Source organism: Cyanistes caeruleus, chromosome 9 (genome assembly GCF_971803275.1).
Source record: "Cyanistes caeruleus chromosome 9, bCyaCae1.hap1.1, whole genome shotgun sequence".
Taxonomy (NCBI): domain Eukaryota; kingdom Metazoa; phylum Chordata; class Aves; order Passeriformes; family Paridae; genus Cyanistes; species Cyanistes caeruleus.
Genome location: NC_141709.1, coordinates 12,360,810 through 12,382,322, shown reverse-complemented (window position 1 = coordinate 12,382,322; position 21,513 = coordinate 12,360,810). Strand labels below are relative to the sequence as shown.

The 21,513-nt window shown below is 39.2% G+C and overlaps 1 protein-coding gene across 3 annotated transcripts in view; it reads left to right on the top strand.

Annotated features, from left to right (window-relative positions):
- DENND1B (DENN domain containing 1B) overlaps positions 1–21,513 on the top strand; it is a 156,462-nt gene that overhangs the window by 21,590 nt on the left and 113,359 nt on the right. For all 3 annotated transcript variants that reach the window (XM_086841999.1, XM_086841997.1, XM_086841998.1), the window contains exon 3: positions 20,573–20,616. In XM_086841999.1, coding sequence (XP_086698125.1) covers positions 20,573–20,616 — 44 coding nt within the window. The remainder of the gene's footprint in view (positions 1–20,572; positions 20,617–21,513) is intronic.

The following is a 21,513-nucleotide window of genomic DNA, read 5'->3' as shown; positions in this document are numbered from 1 at the left end:
TTGTGTGCTAGTGTTTTCAGTGTCTCACAAAGCAAGGCAGGTGCTTTGTGCGGGGGTTGGGTTTTCTACTGTGTAAATTTTATAAATATTCTAAGCTCCTAATCAAAATTTAATGAAATGAAGAGGCAGTTGTGGGGTGCCCCCTGCCCAGGGAGGCAAAGATTTAGTTTCAGATAAGCATTGTTAAAGCGAGAGGCATGGCTTTCAGCCTGGCAAGAAGGAATTCCATCCTCTGCCTCAGGGGATGAGGCCCTGTGAGCCCAGGAAGAAACTCCACCTTGGACCCCTTGTGGGATGGCAGCCCAGGGGTTCAGATTGGGTTTGAGCCCCTATTAGTCCTCGACCTTAAACTCCACCCTGGTTCTGTCCCATAATACCCACCACCCTGCCTCTGTTTGGTGCTCTCTGTCTCTGGATCCGAGTTTGTTCCTGTGCTGAATAAATGATTTCCTGAGCAGGAGCCTGTCTTGTTGGTGTCCTATGCCAGTCCCTGGTAACTGTAACTTCTCTACAGTTCTCTACAGCTTCTCTTCTGTCGTGTAGACACGATCCTGCAGCCCCAGAACACTACAGGTAAGGGCCTGGAAGGCTGCCCCTATCACTTGTTCCTTCCATTTGTGTCCCTAGTGAGACTCTGTTCTTGTATTTGTAACTGAAAGAAAAAGGGAAAATGTGTCAGAATGCAGATTCTAGCCTGCAAGGCAGAGGAAAAACTGGGAGGAGGCTTTGCAGGAGTTCATTCCTCTGCCTGCATACAGCGGCTGATGGTGCTGGGCGTTGACACAGTATGCCATGTGTCACTGCCCAAAAACTGCCTTGATGGATGTCACCATCCTTTCTCCTTCATGGGTACCCATGGTCACCCTGGGTTTGAAGCTGGTGAAAACAGGTGTTTTCTCAGTGAAATGTGGGCCCATCTTGTGCAAGCACACTGGGGTTTGAGCTCTCTTTATACTCTTGGCCTTGGCAGTGACCTTGCGCAGTCCTGTTGGTGGCTGTGGTACAGAGTTTGTGAGCAGCTTTCTTCTCTTTGTTTTGATTATGCTACTGTTGATTCCCTTGGATTATAGTTTTTGTATTTGTATATCTTATACTTTGTACAAGGAATAGAGATTATTTATATAATTTTTTTCACTTGTGCCATGTTTTAACCCCCCCCATCAGCTGTGTCTCTCACCTGAATGTGTCATTTATTGAACCTGCCCATGAGTAGATGCTTTTTCATACCTACGTTATATTATTTTATATTCTTCCCTCAGTCTTTCTTGGGTTTTGAGGAGAGGCTGGTCCAAGGTGATGTGGTCCTGTGGATTTCTCCAGAAGCTATAGGGAGAATTTCAAAGTGTTCTAATTTTTAAGTCTCCCACATTAGTATTTTTTGTCCTATCAGTAACCTGATGTAGAGCTAAAATTAATAACCGTAAGCAAATCAATTTCAATTATCATGTTCTTGAGTTAATGCTCTGTATTTGTTACTTCTCAGACATTTTATCCTTCTGAAATCAGTTTATGTATATCCTCTCTGACAGGCCTACGTGTGTGAAAACATGCATCTTGTTGAATCATTCTTAGTCAATAGCTGACTTGCATAAACAAGTCCTTTGGTAGCATGAGCAGGATTAGGATATTAAATTCTCTGTTGTTTTTCTTCTGTGGCAGCTGTGTTGTTTTGGGGGGCTGATTTAGGTTCCTGTGTATTGCTGGTCAGCTTCAGAGAGTGCTGACTTGCCCCAGGAAGACCTTGTGTGTGAAAAAGGCAGACTGCAGTGAACCTGGAGTAGAAGCATATCTATCAGTGGTGAAGAAGGCAATCCTTTCCAATTTAAGTACAGTAAATACTTGCATTGCCATTTTTCAGTATCACTTCTGGAGATCAGTGGTAATTTGATGGGGTTTATACATAGTAACTCCAAGTAGAAGTAGTTCAGTACAAGCCTGAGGGTGCTTTTGCTCTGGTGGCAGTGCAGCAGGTGTTGCAGGCAGTGACTCCAGTGTGCAATACATCTCTTCTTGGGAAGCAGACCAGACAGTCTTAGGAAAGATCACAGAACCTAAAACATCAGAAGTTGACTTAAGTACTTTTATAGCTAAAGAGATTAATACCCAGCAGTCTCTACAGTCTCTAGCTTTGACAACTATCCTGGGCTTTTTTTTTTTTTTTTTTTTAAATGGGCATTGCAAGGAATGTTAAAATACTTACTAAGCATGACTGACCTGTGTGGCAGAGGGAGATGATCACATGTGCCTGATGTCTGATACTCCTGAAAACAGAGAAGGTTCTTATCTCTTGGTTTTTGCTTCCTTTGCAAATCCAGTCTTGTTTGCATGTTGAAGGAACTGAGGTTGTTATTAGGCCCTTCCTGGATTGTTGCATTTGTGTCCAGGCTCCCAAATCCTGTTGCTTTCTGCATGCTACTGCCATGACCAGGCACTGAGGGGTGCTGGTAAAGGGTAAATGTTGTTGTCTTGTTTTTCCTGTTATGACAAGGATGATTTCACACTTTCTTGTTTCAGCACAAAACATGGTTTAAAAAAAACCAAACAACCCTCCCAAAAAACCTAACATACCCCCTCATGTTCCCCCAATCAATCAACCTATGGCAGACAGCAATTTGTTTGCCTCTTATTTTGAGACACTCTGGCTCTCTTTTCAAAACAGATTGGGGAAATTGATGAGAGAGATGCGTTTCCTCAGCTGTGCCTTATTCTGCTAGTAAAGCCCAGGGAATTCTTTCCAAGTACACACTCGAAAGAGGCTGTAAGAATTCCAAGAAGATGGAAACATCAGTTTTTCTGCAATAATAAATTCTTTTCAGAGTTTCAAAATATAGCATATGCTTATGCAAACATTAAAATATTGCTCAGATCTAGATTTTTTTCACTGGCCTACTTGGTTGGTTGTTTTTTTTTTTCCTCAAGATGAAAGAATAGATTTTTATTAATGTTAGTCCATTTCAGTAAACTATCCTGCTACTGTGGATTATTTATGTGGATTATTACTACGGCAATGCAGGTATTGCAAAGAAACAAAATACAAGTCACTGCAATGTTTGTTAGTTTCTTTTTGGTTTTGTTTTTTTTTCCCCTGGGAAATCCAATGGTTTGTTTGTACTCTAACTTTATAGATACCCTGTCTTGCCCACAGTTTTTCTTGCAGGTCTTGTTTCATACATCAAGGAATAAAATACTTCTGTTACCATATTTATTTTATTTTATTTGATGAATTTTATTTTTAACTGGGACAGTGGGCAGTAGTGACGCTACGGTTTCAGTTAATTCTGGAAGATACAATTATTTTTGTGTGTCTTGAGTTCTGCTTAGTGTACCCATAGTGAGTATAAAATTAGGTTCTGCAAATATCTAGAATGCTGGGTGCTTGGGTATAATTTAATAATGTGTGTATTATTTTAAAGACACACACAAGCAATAGCTGCTTGCTTATAAAATGCATTTACTGACCCATGTGTTAATTGATCCCTATGACTATTTAAACCTCAGGGCTTTCAAAGTTTTTCTCTTATCTTTATGTTAAACAATGGAAAGTTTTACCGTATGTTCAAATAACGTCTTCATCAGGTTCACAACAGGATACCATAGTTAATTTTCAGTTGAGTGCTTTACAGGATTTTCTTTTTGCTGGCTGCTTGGGTGAAAGTCTAGACACTGAGAGATGAGGCGTTAGAGGGGCCTCACAATATAGTTATTGTGAATGGTAAGTAGGAGCAGCTTCCTCTGATGTACGGACTCCATGCCCAAACCAGTGGTACAAAGGCATAGCTTTTGTTCAGGGGGATAGGGGCTAATCCGAATGCTGCACACTGTGAAAAACCTTTTATGGAAGGGGGGAAAAACTTGCCTTGAAGGTGAGAGGTCAGCAGTTTAACCTCTGACTACAAAACAAGAGACCAGTGAAGAATGGGACGAACAAGGGGGAAAAATACTTCAAGTACTCCATTCTTTGTTTATCAGAAATGGGTCAAGCAAATGAGTGTCAGGAATGGTTACAGGAGTTCTGATGGGCCACAAGGAAGTTTGAAGATGTGCTCTGCCTTAGTTGTGCATTGCTATAGGGTTTGGAGCTTGCATAGCTCTCTCTTAAATGCTTGATAAAGAGATCCCCAAAACAATATCAAATCCTTCATCGGTCCTGAAAAGCAAAGACACTCTTCTCTCTTCATCCTCTGCCCAAATCAGGTCCTTCTGTTTATTACATTTTTTTATTCTAATTTTCGTTTGTGTAGATTAACATCATTTAGTATTTTGCCTTCTAACTCTTTTCACTGTTTCTGGGCTGTTTTTTGAAATTTGTAAAGAAGCATCACAGTAAATCACATGCTCACGTGTGTTCAAGAGGCAGTCAGATGGGTCTCTTTTAGCTAAAGCCATGGATCTTTGGGTGGTCAGTGCTATTGTACAACAGCAGGGGAGAGCTGTTTCCAATCTTTGTGCAAAGGAAATATGGAGGCTTTCCCCTCTGATCCCATTTTGGTATTATCAGTGCTGGGAATTTAGTTGCAATCCAATTAGAAATGATGGAAGTTATGTTAACTAATAGTTAAGCCTCCCATATTCTCAGGTCCACCTGTTTGGACTAATGGGTTGTGCTACTCTTGGCTCAGGCTGGGAGAAGATACCAAAAGTGATTAATACACTTGGTGCACTAAAGCTCCCTGCTTGTCATGCAACCATTCCTTGTGCTTCACCACAGCCAGCCCATGAGAAGCCCTGCTCACCTCCCTCCCAGCCTCTCCCAGCATGCAAAAAAGCAAAGAAGACATAATGCCTTGCTTGTGCACCTCTGGAAGTTTTATACTTCACTGGACATAGATTTACTATGTATATGAAGTAAATTCCTCTTCCTGCTTCACACAATGGGATTAAAGCTAGGCTTTGTTGTTGACCCTCTTCACATGTCACATCTTCAAACATTTGCTTATGACCTGGACAACTTTAGGCACTTGAATTCAGAGAAGTGATAGGGAACCAGCAGTGTTCCTCAGCAAGTCAGTGGCAGGGCCTCTCAGCACTCAGGGAAATATATTTTGGTGCAGGCTTGATTTTATATGTGCTTGGAAATAGCACAGCTTCAGACATTGTGCATTCTCTGACCCATGGCTGAGATTAATCTTTTATTTCTCAATTTCACTGACGTCCATCTTCCTTCTTTTTAAATATTTTAGGAATTAACTCCTCAGAAAGGTGGTACTAAGTATACTTCCATGATCTGACACATCTTCAAATGAGAAAAAAGACTCCATTTTTCTTGCATTCCTTAGGAACTCCACTGATCTTAAAACACAGTGTTTTTGTGGAGACCTTGTTAAACATGCAGAGTTGTTTATTACGTAAATCATAAATGAAAGGTTTAGGATTGTGGCTCTTGCTGGAATTACCTGAGCAGGTGATTTCTGTAGGTATTAAGTGAAAATAAAATGAGGAATCCTTTATAGTCTTTTTGCCTTGCTCCTAATGGGTTAGTTTTGTCACTTTATGAATTGCAATTTTTTTGGCTTTTCAAATTTGATGGGATCAAACGGTGTTCTCAAGCTAAATGACTGTCATTTTTGCCTTTGGGGAAGCACCAGAAGTTAAAATATTGATGTATTTTAGAGTAGGCATCTTTCATTATATTCTGTCAAAGTTTGGAAAATAAAAAAGAAAGAGAGCTTTTTTTCCCCATAGTTATTTCTTCTGCAGTCTTGAAAAGGAATCTAAACCTCTTCTTTATTGGCCCTTTAAGATCATTGAGTCCAACCCTTAACCCAGCATTGCCAGCTCCACCACTAAACCATGTTCCAAAGCACATCTGTATGTCTTTTAAATACTTCTCAGGGATAGTGACCTCCTCACTTCACTGGGCAACCTGCTCCAGTGCTTGACAACTTTTGCTGTGAATAATTTTTCCCTAATATCCAATCTAAACTTCCCCTGATACACCTTGAGGCCATTTCTCTTTGTCCTATCTCTTGTCACCTGGGAGGAGAGACCAAGCCCTTACTTGCTATGCCTTCCCATTGTGCAGATGTAGAGATCTGTAAGGTCTCCCCTGAGCATCCTTTTCTCCAGGATAAACACCCCCACTCTCTCAGCTGCTCCTCACCACACTTGTGCTCCAGACCCTTCCCCAGCTTCCTTGCTTCTCTGGCCACTCTCCAGACCCTCAATGTTGTTCCTGAAGTGAGTGGCCCAAACCAAACACAGAGTTCAAGGTGCTGCTTCAGCAGTGCCCAGTACAGCAGGACAATCTGTGCCCTGCTCCCACTGGCCACACTATTTCTGACCCAGGCCAGCATGCCCTTGGCCTCCTTGGCTACCTGTTCACAGCTGCCTATTGTTCAGCCAAGCACTCCCAAGTCCTTTTCCATCAGGCTTTCCAGCTGCTCGGCCCCAGCCTGTAGCATTGCATGGGGTTATTGTGGTCAAAGTGCAGCACCTGGCACTTTGCTCTAGTTGAACCCCATACTGATTGCCTCAGCCCATCGATACAGCCTGCCCAGATCCCTCTGCTGAGCCTTCCTGCCTTCCAGCAAATCAGCACTCCTGCCCAAGACCCCTGCCCAACTCGGTTTCATCTTCAAACTTACTGATGATGGACATGATCCTCTCATCCAAACTGTTGATAAATACATTAAACAGAATTTGCCCTTAAGAAAGGAGATACTGTTTTAGGCAGAATGTTATTCTAAGGAATTTGTCCAATCCTCTGTGGCTTGACAGGAATGAAGAATTTAAGCAATAATAAGTCATTTGGGATAACTTGTTAAAATTAAGATGTTACATTTGCACATCCATGATTCTTAGTATTTTTAGTATTTTAATATTTATATTTTTATTTATAATTTTCAATCTTTTCAGAAATTAGTGGATTTTCCCTGCTATGGAAAGTTCAGGGATTTTGTTTATCAGAGTGATGGAAGACTCAAGAGAGAAGTTATCTGAGGCATGCTTGAGAGAGAATGTATGTCTTCATACTTGAAAAGTGCAGCAATATTTTTGTATCCTGTTGGGTTTTTTTACTAATTATAAAAACAATGAATTAAAAAGATCCTATAAGGAGATATTTTATGCAGACATAATTTACAAGTGCATTCTATCCCATTGATTATGAGATTTTCAGCATGAGTGATTATGATTAGTCTTTATTAATAAAAAAATTGAATTAGTTATCTTAAAGCAAACCAACTTCTGATTTCTCTAGCTGCATACTGAATTGTTCTTTATGAGTAGTATATGCACATGGGTAGTGATTGTTTTTTGCTGCAGCACAGTGTATTTTAATGCAGGAACTGGCTTGTCTGAAAACATTTTAATGTTTCCTCCCAAAGTTCTTTTGTGTCTCTAATGAAGATTCGTTGACACCTGTGGTTAATTCTTACTGTTCTTAGCCTTTTTTGTTTTCCTGTTAATTGACCAGTGAGACAAGTACTGTTTTCCTAGGCTCATCCAGTCATGACTCTAATTTCCTTAGATCAGAAATTATTTTGCTTTTAGCATTGATTCCAACTGTACACTGTGCCAGTCTAGGTTCTTACATACATTTATAGAGCTCAGCTGTGCTCCAGGAGGTGAATGTCTTTAATTTTCAGAAACAAAACAAAGAATAAAGAGAAAAGCTCCATGTAGCTATCAAGTTGTTAGCAGACTGTACAGCTCCGTTAAGCTCTCCTCTTCAGCCTTCCAGTGGTGAACCTGCAGCCATGGCAGCAGCACTGTCTTACAGGTGGAGACGGAGAGTGTGCAGGAGGACATGGCACGGGTGTGAAATGACTAGAAGTGATTAGTGATGTGGGGCTCATAGGAAATCTGAGGTTTATTTAATCAGCTGCATCAAGGAAGAATTTGAAGTACATAGAGAATGGAATCCAGAATAATGGAGCCCCTCCAATAGTATCAAACCCTTCCATGCAAACAATGAACATAGAGAAAATGGGCAGTGAGAGAAGGGCAGTGGTTGAGAGGAAAACTTTTTTTTTTGTGAAAATTTTAATACAGATTAATGTAATAGAGTACTTAATGTTACATGTAGTGCTTTATAGTTTAGCTCCTTGTGCATTCTGTAGACAGCTGTTACTGTTGTGCAGGTTTATAGGTGGATTTGGAAATACTAGCACCAGATTTATTTGGTAAATTGATATTTTCAGATGAGACATAACCTCAATTTATGCTGTTGTTGACTTATTAATAAGTGTTTCTTTGTTCTTTCACATAAATAATAATAATATAATTTTCCACTTTGCTAATTCTTTTGACTGCTTTATGGTGCACACACAGGCATTACTCATGCTTTCCCTGGCCTCATCTCACTTCTTTCTGCTGTAATGCTTTTAGGAAAGTAAAATGAAGACTTTCATTACTTAAGAGGCAGGAATGTTCAGTTCAAACATATGGATGGACCATCATTCCGCAATGCTCCCTTCCTGTAGTTTTTGTCTTCCCATCTGCAACCACCCCACTGCTCTTCCAAGTGTGCACAAGTCTGTTTTCTTTCTCCTTTCTTCTCTGTGTGGTGGGAAGCGCTCCCTGGGCTGCTGCTTTGCCTCCGTGAGGGAGTGATGGACCAGCTGGAGCCTGCCATGCCTGGCTGGGGTGTCCTGGCTTTCCAACCAGCAAAGCAGCTGGCCTGGGTTGGGCTCCCACCCACCAGCGGAGCTGTGTTACCTCACAGGGTGCCTCTGTTGAAGTAACTGCTTCTGACAAAAAAGTTCTTGTACTTTTTGAGCAGCTAGTTTGAATGCAGACTGCTGAAATGGGAGAAGGCAGCTTCTGACCTTGCCTTCTGGAAAAGCTCAGTTTACAAAGGATGTGTTGAGTTCTGACCCCTCATGGGCCATGTGAGTACAGTGTGTTGTTCTGAACTTTAGCTTTTTCTATTAGAGTGAAATATATGGTCTGCTATTATCACTCTGTTAAATTAATTTTCACTATTTTGTGCATGATTTATTTGAGATTTCACTGGACAAAGCAGACACCAGGCATTGAGGTTTTGTAAGATAAAACAGCATTGCACTTCAACCACATCACCTTACTTTGTAAGGGAATGTAAATTAAAGTCATGCATCTACATCACTCTTCTGCTATTCTGAATAAATAATATTCTGTTTATTCACCGAATTATGTGATATCGAGAACTGTCCTGGAGGGTTTCTTAGTTGTTGAATGTGCTTTGGGATTATTAACTGAGAACCCATATCTCAGGCCTCAAGGGCTGCAGGATGCAAGACCATTCTGGTACAGCCTCTTTATGTATTTCAGGTTGCTGTTTACATCTCTAGTTTTGCTGACCCTCTCCAACATAAAATTGGAATTTTTGACCTGGGCAACTGTAAACACCTGTGAGAAAACCCTTTGACTTGCCTTTACTTGTTTTATGTGTTTGATTTTTTTTGACCTGTGCTTTAAAATAACTAAATTTGGCCCTTGTGGAAATGTCCATTTTTAATGCCCTTTCTTCTGAATTACAAAAAAAAATAAAAAAAAATATTTTTTCAAAGACCTCATGGTGTTAGGGAACCTGAAATAACTGGCTTGAGGTCAGGCAGCAGGTAACTGACAGGACTGAACAAACAGCGTGCTTCTTCTAATTCCCAGTGCACTGTGCTGCTGGCTGGGTTTGTGTTCAACCTCTTCTGAAGCAGAGAGGGACCAATATTGTTAATGCAGCTCAACAACAACAAAAATTTCCTGCCCTCTCTATCCACTTTGTGACTCTTCAGAGTTTTGAAACAGATGGCGAATAAGGGCACAGAGAGTTGCAGCTATGCAAGAGTTTATTTTACTAAAAGATCAATACATGTTTCAGTTAGAAAGTGCTGAAGAAATAAATTGCTTTAGCCTTCTGCCATGTGTGGTGTTCCCTTTTAAAAGGCTCAGTAAGGGAGCAGTGCCCAATTTGAGAACATCTCTGGGAGGGGTGAGATATGCAGCCTCTTCTTGAGTTCTGGGAGGTCCTTGGTGGGATCAGAATTATCTGTATTCCCTGGGAAGTCACGTGTCAAAGCCACAGTGCCTCTGCCTGAGCCTCTGGGTCTCAGCATGCATTGTGTGTGGTTGCTGCCTTAGAAGTGTCTGGTAGACCCTTTCCTAATGTTTCATTTGTTTTCTGTGGAAGAAACCCAAGGTTTGGTGGTTCTGTGAGGGTAGTTTGGTAGGTGACTGGTGTATCTTCATTAGCTGCTAAGACTAATCCTAGAGGGTACCCATAACATAAATGCAAGTGTCAAGGTTGTTTTCTGTAGCCTTTTTTCTGAGCATGGCTACTACCGCTTCTAAAGCATGAGTGCTTCTTGACAGAGGTGTTGGTGTAACACTGATCTTTCTGTAAGCAACCTCTTAACCTGCTCTTTGTGCTTTGTTCTTAACAAAAGTTTAATGTTGACTTTTAAGGATTGGTATGAGAAAAATGTCAAAACACTGATTTTCAGCTGCATGCTGCCTGCCATAGACATATCAGGGCTCAATGCATGTGGGCCAGCCTCTAAAATATTTTTTTGCTGATTCTTGCTCATGTGGAGGGCCCTTGGGACAGATGGCCCCTCGCCGTTGATGGTTCGATTACAGCGATCACCCACAGCTTCTGAAGAGTGCGAAGAAAAGAAATTGCTTTCTTTGTCAAGGTGTTTTCATTTCAATTCTCACCCATTAGCCCTGTTTGCTTAAGTTTTGAATAACTCCATCAGGTGACTGATGAGTTTTATTTTTCCTCCTGATGATATTAAAATAGATTTGGGGTATGATGGAAAGGAAAGGCAAAAACAGATTTGTGCTTATTGATCAGTGCTCCTTCATCTTTGTACTGGCTTAATGTGTCATGAGCAACAAAGGTTAAAATGAACACTGAATCAGAATATGCTAGAAAATACATATTTTCAAATGAAAGTCTGCGGACTTTTTACATATATAGCAAACTATATGTATGCTATGGCTAACCAACATGGTTGCTAGAATTCTGGAGCTTTGTCTAATTAAGATTTGTGATTGTTTTAATTGACATATATAAAACTATGAAATGTTTGTTTATATAATTATAGCTTTTGAAGTTGGATATGTTTCAGCTGTAGTGTTGGAGATATTCAAAGGAGTAGGAACCTTCCAAGCCAGTTCCTGGTTACCAGTGCTGTTCTACTTCCACACTTTACTACCACAGCCAGTAAGCAAAATGTGAAATGTTTGAATTTCATGTAGAAAATGCTATTTGTAATTGGAAAATGAAAAAAAAAAAAAGATAAAGAATTTGAAATTATGCTTTTATAATGTACAGTTATCATCCTTTCTCACACATAAGCAGAATATCATTGCACAATTCCTGGTGTCGTTTCACAGCATAATCATAGAGATGGGGTGAATATATGATACAGTAGTATCTGTATTAATTAAATAAAATGTCATAAATAATCTAGACTAGAACAATGAAGAGAGAATGTAACCCCTTCTCCCTTGGTTGTAAAGACAGTGTCAGTGGGATTGCTCTTCCAAGACTATTGCTCTGGCCTTTAGGTAATTTGTCCCTGTAAGTTGTTGAGTAATAGGTAATTACTTACTTGTTAATTATTGAGTAATCACATTTTACTGCTTGTACTAGTCAGTAGTTAAGGCAAGGGGCATAATTTAGTGAGAAGTTGTGCTGTTAGGTACCAGCAGTTGAGCTGTGCCCAGGATGTGGTCCTCACCAGTCAAAAGTGGAAGGAATGTTGCTGCACTGTTCAGACAAGCAAGTATTTACAAGTGATGTAAATAGATCATCTTATATCATCTTTTGCCAAGAGGGAGTTCCCCTGTGGCACTCATTTTTCCTTGAAGTAGCTAAAGACTGGACTAACTTCGGCTTAGAGAAAAAAACTTATAGAAGGATTAAGCTTTTGGTTTAATTTTTTATTGCTTTAATTTATTTTTTGAGGCATGTTAACTTTAATGTAAGATTTATTTTTGTATTATTTTTGGAAAATGGAAAAAATGGCTTGGATATCACTCTGTGTTTTCTGCAATCAGTCAGTTTGCTTTACAGGGTCAGATATTCCCAGGTTTCATGTCCAAGCTGATACCAAGTTTTTATTTCTTGGAGTAAATCGGGAGGCAGTGACTCAGGTATCTATAATGTACTGAGATGTAGTTTTTGTCATGTGCCAAAAACTTTTTTGATTTTTCTATATGCAGTGTGTGGGTTCCATAAAGCAAGTATAACAGTGTAGTCTGTGAGATAACAGACTCTGTCTGGTCAGACGTCACTGACATGGGAAAGTAAGTGATGGTCCATCCCCAGTGTACTTGGCAGGGCTGGAGTTTCCTTCTTCCTAATTTACTTAGTACATATTGCTTGGTAATAACGTACTTGAACTTTTCTAGATCTTTCTTAAAATCAGTATTGCTTATTTCCTAATATAGGAAAATTTCATGTAGCCCACAATATTTTTTAAGAACTTTGAATCCCATATCTTCTTTTAAAATGAAGAAATCCCTGCACAATGTCTGTTTGCAAGGGAGTGTGGCAAGTTGCTTTTTCATTCTTATGGGGAGGGTGTAACACTTGTGCTTGGTTGGAAGGTGAATGCTCTTAGTCTTACTCTTTTCAGTAGATGACAGAACAGCTTGTCTCTTATAAATTTCTTTGAACAAGAGACCCAGGGACAGCAAAAGTATTTTGTTTTGTAAATCCTCCTTAAGCATTAGCAGTTTGGAGCAAGTGGAGACACACATGGTGCCCGCTTGCTTTTTCTTCTGCTGCCTTAGTTCTTAGATCCTTTTTCTCGTGATTCGCTTGTGATTACAGCTTAGAGGTAGGAAAATTAAGAATAACACAGCTTCTAAAGGCATACTTTACAAAAGTATGTTGCCATACTTTACCAAGGTCATTCTAAAGACTTACAAGGTAAAACAAACTTCTGCTTCTCTCTTGAAGAGACCAAATAAAGGCTGAACATACTAATTTTATCTGTGCACTGTCTGTGCAATGAACTCTCGCCCTGATTAAGGTTTTAGCCTGAAGCATGTCTAATGGCATTGCAGCCAAAAGGATTCTTTCTTTCTGTCTGTAGTAAGCTGAAATGACTTACTGCTCTGTCCTTCAGTGGGACAAATTCTTGAGCAAAATGGGATTGACCTGCAGCTCTGAAGGAGATGTCAAGTTGTGGCTAGAACTTTCAATCATCTCCCTGCCTGTAAAAGGGGAAAAAGTACTTATTTCCTAGTTCAAGTGCCTTGCAGACAGGGAAATCCAAAAGACTAGAGGAAGTTTCGGGTCCAAAACTGGACAAAGTCCTACTTCTCTGCAATGTACTTGGCTGAGCCTTGCATGGGATTAGCTGGGAGGTCAGTATTTGAGCACTGTTCTCACATTTCTGAAAACTTCAAGGAACCTTTGTCATGTAAGTTTAAAAGTGGAAATATTCAAAAATAATTTTGTGAGACACTGTACAATCAGTGAATCTTGTGTGACTTTGCAGTGTGATGTAGGCATGTCAGACTCTCACACTTCAGTCTGGATGGGGAGCTGTTACTGCCTCGGTGGGGCAGCAATGGCTGGTACCTAAGATCTGTGGAGTTGCTGTGATGTGGTGCCGTGAGGGGCTGACTGAGCTGGATTCACTGACTTCAAATGTGAGTGGTTTTTGTGGGGAGTAGAGAAGATCGTGGGGTGTGTGCATATGTGCTTTTTGTTAAAGTCTGGGTGACTCTTACAGATACGGATTGTACCTTTTTTTCCTGTGTATTAGAAACAAAATTCTGGATTTCCACAAACATAGTGTGAGCACTGGTATCCTGGAATCATTTGCTAAGTATTATGTGTTTATAGGAAGATGTAATTAAATTCTGAGCCAATTGATAAGTCCATGAGTAATTTGTGCTACTTCTGACTGGGAGCATTTTTCAAGCATATGTCCTACAGTAATTACTTCAATTACAGGTGTTACTATTACAGTAAAAAACAGTTCCTTAGGAAAAGATTCCTCATGGAAGGACAATGTTTTCATCTTGCCAGTGAGGTCTTTCTAATTATGTTTCTGAACCTGATACAAAAATCACATTTCTGATTTGCAAATATCTAAGACATACAGATAACAGCTACAGTGATTGTAACTGAGGCCAGTAAACTGTTGTTTTCCATTTTCCATTTCTCAAAGGTCAGTATTTAGTGTGTGTTTGTTGACGCTGTTGTCATTTAGTTCACACTTTATTTTCTGTGAGAAAAGTTGGAAGGAAAAATGTCAAAAGTCACACACTCCAAATATCACCTTTGATGCCAGTGTGAGATGGGTACCTTCAATGCCTAAATGATTTTTCAAAATGGAGCATAAGCTTTACAATCAGTTGAAGACAAAGCAGAGGCCACTGATGTGGGTGAGGGAGATGGGACAGGAGACATTGAGCTGCTGTGATGTGGCCATGCTGTGGCTTATTTTGAAAGGCAAGACCCACCTAGACACCCTGAAGAATCTCAGTGTATTAATATATAGGAGGAAAAGCTGGCAAATATAATTACTGGAACTTGTTACCATTTTTCTGTAACTGATGTTGTCAATGATGTTGTCATTTTGGTCTTGTTCCTTTGCTGTTTGCTGAAGTAGGAGCTGTTTGAAATTGTGGAGGCAATTAAGGAAGACACACTTGTGAGTAAAGTGTGAGTAAAAGAGTTGAAGGTGCTGGATTGTTATGATTTGATATAGCTTTGTAAATATGTTTTCTTTTGCTATGTGGCTTGTATAAAAGTGTACTTTAAGGTATTTTCTGTAGTAGCACTTTCATTTGCATATTCTCTTTAATCTGACAGGTTTTAGGTGCCCGAGAAGTTAGTGACTGTTGCTGAGTTTCAGTTTTTTAAAATCAAATTGCTTCAATGTATTTTGTTCTTGTTCCTTCTTTTGATTACTGATGCTTGGAAAGTGCTGTAAATCCCTTCTTCTTCCCTTTTCCATGGCATCCTGCTCTTCCTCCTCCTGCTGCTGGCTGGTGCTGTACTTTGATGCCCCAAACCAGGGAGCTGAAGACCACTGCTGCACCCAGATCTTCTGGCAGCAGGGCTTCCCATTTATGGCACTTCATGTATGAAACTGTTAATAGGCAGATTTTAATATGATAAACAGAAGTCTTTTTTTGCAAGAAGGTATTTTTTTATGTGAATGCTTTTTTTGTGAATTTTTTTCATCAGGTGATTTCATCTGTAAAAACCCTTGGGTTGCATGTTATGGTTCATCTCTTACTTTTTTTCTGAATCACTGTTGTAGTGATTTGGTTGAGTATTAAATACTATATTGATACAAAAGTGTCAGTAGAATTACTGTTGAGTGTTTCTGGAAAATTATTTTCAGTATGTAAGAGACATTTGGTTTGGAACAATATCATAAACTTCGAGAACTAATTTTTTATTGCTGAAAGATACTTAGTCTAACAGAATCCATTCTGCTTATTGCTTATATGTGTGTTTATAAAGCTGTTCCCTGAGATAATGATAATTTCAGATTTATTAATTACATTCTCATGTTCAGGTAAGGAAAAAAAAATGTGGCACTTATTTTTTCCAGACAAGGAAGAACAATCTGCAGTAAGCTTTGCTTTTTTACCTTCCTTTTCCTCATTATATTTCTTTCCCACCTCCTTAACTCCTGGCCCCAATCTCTTTTTCCCCTCTGCACTGACAGCTTTTTTCCAATGAAAATCTGTGCAGCATCAAATTAAATATAACTGGAGGAATACTGGGCAGTTATCTAGTCCATTCCTCCGTCCCAAGTATGACCAACTCTGCTTGGCAGTCTTTTTGTCTATTCTGCTCAGTACAACTAACAGGGATGAAAATTCCTCCTCTTCTAGAGTATTGGACTACTCAATTAATCTGTTTCATTATACCTTAGCTGTGTTTTCCTGTCTGAAATATTCTCAGTTGCTATCCAAGAGAATTACCTGAGACTATGTTTTTCAGCATGTTTGTAATTTCTGTTCCATTACCAAATTGAAAGTGTGCTAGTTACCTCATCCTATGGTATTTTTGTGTGGCATTTATAATCTGCAAGCTTGACAATGATGAAGACTATTTTTAGAGTGTATTTAACTTACCAGTTTTGGAAAAGTTAAAACTCAGAAAGCTTTCTCTTCATAGTTTAGAATGTACTGTTTCTGTGATATATACTGTGTCATGAAAAATAGTACCTTTGTATTTTCTTAGATTTGTTACAGAAGTTCAGCTGTGTTAGAAGTTGTTTTCCTGAAAATATGAATGACATGCCTTGTGACCTTGCCTCTACAGGAATAGATTTTTGGAGAGAAATTACCTTGAAGATCTGCATATGTTTTCCTCTTGTCTTACTGGGTGTCACACTTGCCTTCTCTTCTGGAGCAGTTCTAGATTACAACATCTTGAATACTATTTTTTTAATATTGCATGTGACTCACTTTTCTCTTTGTGATTATGCTGCATTCCTTGGTACATCAGCAAAGCTTTCCATGATTGTCTCTCATCTGGCTCGTACCAAGAGAGATGTTCTTTCCAATGCTGTAGGATATTTAGAAAAGGAATTTTCAAGTGTTATTAGCAGGTGCTGAGATTTATGTCCTGGATGTGACAAGCATTGGAAAAAGTGCTCTTTATACATGGAAATGCACATTTACACAAGCATCAATTTATACATTTATACATGTACAACACAAATGGTTTTATGTGTACACTTGACAATTTCTTACTACTACAGTTACTTAGAATTGGTACGAACCATTTGTCCTGAAAAGTCTGTTAGTTCCTCAGCTGACTATAACAACAGCTATTTCTGAGTGGTTCTCATCCTCTCACCCATAAAATCAGCATAAAATCGACCTAACATTGCCAGATCAGACAGGGTATCTGGAAAGTAATCCTCAGGGAAAAGAAAATTCAGTCATTGTAAACCTGAAGATAGAGTGCATAAAGTTGCAGAATTAGATTATATTTTCTCTTTTTATTTCTAAGTCTGTACCCTTTTGTTTCTTCCTTTGCAGCCCTTTTGAGAAGTTGCCCCAAAGATGTGTCAGATGCTGCCTGAGCCTATCTTTTGAAAAAAAAAACAATCCCAGACTTGGATAATTATCATAAAATCCTGAGGCTTTTTATAGGTGTTAGGGTTTGGTTTCAGAAAGTAAAGGCATAAAAAGAATATAGCAACTTTTCTTTTTGAAGCACAAGTCACATCAGATTTTCTTACTTAATAAATGTATGGCAAGTACCTACTAAAATAACCAGTTAAAAGCCAGTAATAACAGCTGCAAAACCCAGTTCAAAGCAGTTGGACTAGTCTTGAAGGTGTGTGATTTTTGCTGAGTGTAGCACTGCATGTTTTTCTTGGATTGATTTAGGAATATTTTTTTCAATATTCCCTCTATTTTGTTTTCATGAAGGAGTATTAAAAGCATTGTTCTTCCTGTTTAGCTCACATGAATTTAATTATCCTCTCATGACATAAATATCCTTTCATGATATGAAAGTAAATGTTGTTATAGATGAGTGAACTGGAATTTACTTTAGATTTGTTTTTACCATTCCAAGTGAGACTGGAGTACTGTGTGAGAGCCTTAGTATGAAGTGAAGGTGGCAAGATGAGCAGGACACTAAATTGAAGTTTTAAGGGTTTTTTTGTCTGTTGGGATATCAGGGCTCCAAAAGAACTCACTGGAGCTCTTGATTTTGTTTCCTGTAGGTAAAGGGTGGCTGTGAAATGCTGTTAGCTCTGTTGGCACCTCATTGATGTGTAAATTTTTCCCATGTTTTGACCCCAAACCCGAAGTTTTGCTTAATTTTGAGATTGTACTTTGCTCATTACTGTGACCTTTTAAAATAACACCCGGAGGTTTCGCTGTTCCTATCTGCTTCCTATTTTGAAGCCTGGCAGTTACATTTGCACCAAGGACAGTGAAGGAAAGAAATTACATTTCTGTCCAATTTCAGTAACCACAGTGATTTTGTTACTGTGTTGCTAAACCATTCACTATACTAAATGTTTCTCATGTAACTGTACTTCACATCTGCCAAAATCATCTGCCTGGCTTCATTGCTGGGAAGAGACGATGTTGCCAAGCTCCTGGCTGGCAATGCTCCAGCAGCCCAGCCTCACTGCAGAGTGGTCCCCTCACCTCCTCACAGGCCATAGTGCTTGGGTTTTGCAGTAGAGGCAACTATCAATGGTACTGCAAGACTTGGGAAGTCATGAACAAGAAAGGGGTAATAAGAAATGGAACCAGAGGCAGCTGGTAACCAGCTTGTATTGCATGAGCTGTAGCAAATGCTTGATGCTGGAGTGCAGCCGCATGAAGCAGTCTTGCTTTCTTCTCACCACAACTCGCTCTTCCCCAGTTTTTCTTCCTTTTTTTCTGGCGCAGTCCCAGTGGTTTTGGGGAACTGATCTAGTTAATGCTGACCTGAAAAGTTTCAGACAGTTGGTTTTATCTTGGTCAGTTCCCTCATCTGGTGCCATGTAGCTGTGACAGTCTGCACTGGCAGGAGACAGTGCTACAGCTTCTCCAACAAGAGCCTGGTAGTGGGAATGCAGAGGGAGGGATTGCTCTTTCAAAGAGAAATTTATGCTTGAAATGTTTGTGGACATATGGCAGTAGATTTACAAGCCCTGTTAAAGTATTTTTTGAATTCTGCAAGTTTTTGATGATTTTTAGCAAGTAAATTATGGATGACTTAACATCAAGTATTTGATATGTTACTGTACTTGCTACTCCTTGGATTTATAAGGGATCACTGTTGATATGTAATTGCTTTCTTTTTCATGATACTAATTGGGAGTAAAAACTCCTCTTGTACCTGGTCATTATAGAGATTTGTTTGCAATTTAAATATACACAAAATAGATCAGGAAAAAAGGTCTGTGTTGTAAGTATCAGTATTTATTTGCTCTCATATTATTTTAAATGTAGCATTTTATCTCTTGTTTTCTATCTGCCTTCAAAAGTTTTCTATCTGTTCCCTATAGTAATGGAAGAAGATTATGCAAAATACACACATTTTGTTAAATAATAGCTGCAGAACCCTTCTTAGGATGATGTTCTTAGGAGATGTTCTGAGGAGAAAAAGAATTTTGTCCAAAAAGTAGAGTCAAATGCCTCAATTTTTATTGAAAATCTCACTTAGATTTGAGTTGGATACGAATTTGGCTTATTGACAAGTTGAATTTTGTAACATTTGTAATGTACTTTCTACTGCTGGCTTAAGATCTGCCCCTGAGTGGAGGAATGCTGACTTCAGTGTCCAGCCCCTGGTGTCTGGGCCAGTGTGACAGCTCCGTGCTGAGCAGTAGGATTTGAGATGAGCAGCCGGGAATGACAACACCAGCAGTGGCGTTTCTTTTCTCATTAAATCTCCAGTTTGCACCAGCAAACATATGTGGGACCCGAAGAAGAGTAGAAACCTCTGTACTTTGACAAAAGTGGGGAATCCTGTGGTTCTGATGTCAAACCTAGCAATGAGAAGGAAGCTTCTGAGTTATCACGCAGTGCTGACCCTGAAGTCAAAATCTGGGTAGTTTCCCAGACACTGACTCCTTGGAAGACAGGAATCCAGCAAGTACTGAGGCAGATGAGAAGTGCCAGTTTCCATCAAGCAGTGTCTCCTGGCACTTAGTGTCGTGTTTCTCCTTGGTTTTCCTGCCCTTGGGCTCCCTGAGCTGCTGCTGGCTGTGTACTCAGTGGCAGGAGGATCTGCCTGAGCGTGGCTGGGCCACGAGCAGAAATTAGAGAGCTCTGCCTCTGGTCCACGCTTTAGCACTGCCCTGGGCCTCCCTTGCAGGAAGATAGATAATTTCACTTCAAGCAGGTGGACAAACACTGCTGCTAGTCTGTTATGTGTTTAGAAGCCTGTGAGACTTGGTGGGTGTCTGTGGTTGTGCAAAAGTAGCAACTCATGAAGGGTTTGTATCAAAGGAGAGTAACAGCTTGGGGAGGAGGGGTGGGAAGCAGGATGAAGATCATAATTTGTGTTTCTGTTGAAAGATTATGGTTCCAGTCATTGTGATAGAGGCTTTCAAAACAATATTAAGTGGAGACTAATATGTAGCCTAAATAACAGTGATTATTGTTAATGAAAACTTTGAGGTATCGTTGAAATGCTGGTTTTAAAAGGCTCTGGACAGAAAATACTGAAACGCTAGCTCTTCTATACTCCTCCTTGAGAATGGTGGTTATGCTGGCATTATCTTTAAAATCACAAATTATGTTTTTCTGTACTTTTATAATGGCCCTTTTTCCCCCTTATAATTTCCTGTTCTTTTCCCCTGGGATTAAAAGAGGTTTTCTATCTCTTTATTTCTTAATTAAATTAAAAAGCAAAAATTAAATGTGCTTAAAGAATGAGATATTCCAGGAATAAATAATTGAATATGAAAAGAATTGTGTACATTATAACCTGCTGCCATATGTAAAACAATAAACATACACTTTCATAAATATGAAATAAGTCTTTTTAATAATCCAGTATCTTCCTTAGTTTTTAGATACATTTTTCCACTTGCCTCAAATCTTGATGCTAAGCTTGACCCTCTCTTTAATATTAATGTACTCTGACTGTAATACTCTGTTCCTTTGCCTCTGATTAATGCTGTCTGTCAATTATTTACAGATCCAGTGGTACTGTGGAAGTTCCCAGAGGACTTTGGAGACCAGGTTGGAAACATGAGATTGAACTTTTTTTTTATGTTAGAATAATAATAAAAAAGCTCTTCTATTCAGCTGTGGAGAGGCAGATGCTAATGATAGCAGGGTGGAAGTCTTCACCCAACTGGTGTCTTGGCGATTACATTACCTCTGTGACAGGAATATGCAATAGCAGTTGTAGAGTGTGGAATGTTGTCCTGATTCTCTGTATCACCTTGTTTTTGATACAGAGTATTTTATCAGGTGGTCCTGTTGGACACATTGGGGTTTTTATCTGTTTTGGGATTGAAAATGTAGAAAAAATTATCAATAAAACTTTGCCAAAAATCGATGTTATAAAAAAATACCAGAACAAAAAAGTTGAAGAGCTACCCATGTATGTCCTCTTAATGTCAGAATGTGTGCATTCCATTCCTTTAATCCTTTCCAATGCAAGATTTTAGATACTTATTTAATAATATTTTAGAGATACCCTAGTTACTTGCTTGGGGGAAAAAAGAAATCCTCAGACCCTTATAAGAGATTGATCTAAAGTTACTGATTCTGAAAGCATGAAAATCCTATGCTCTATCTGTAATTAATCCTCAAAGGAAAGTTTATACATACAGGACTGATGGATTATTTTACTGTTTGTAGTGACAGCAAGCTATTAATTAGTGAGTTGGGATTTTTGCCCCATGACTATTCTATGAAAGTTATTAATATTAAACTTTAATGAAATCACAAAATCTTATTATTGCAACAAGTTCTACAAGAGTTTCTTGCATGGAAATATTTTTATTTTCATAGAAGAAAATAGAAAAAGCAGCTAAATAGAATAAATATCTGTCTCAGTGGCTTCGCTGCCTCTTGTTTCTGTTTCACTCTTGTTTCTATATTAATATTGAGGCAAACATATTCTTCAAT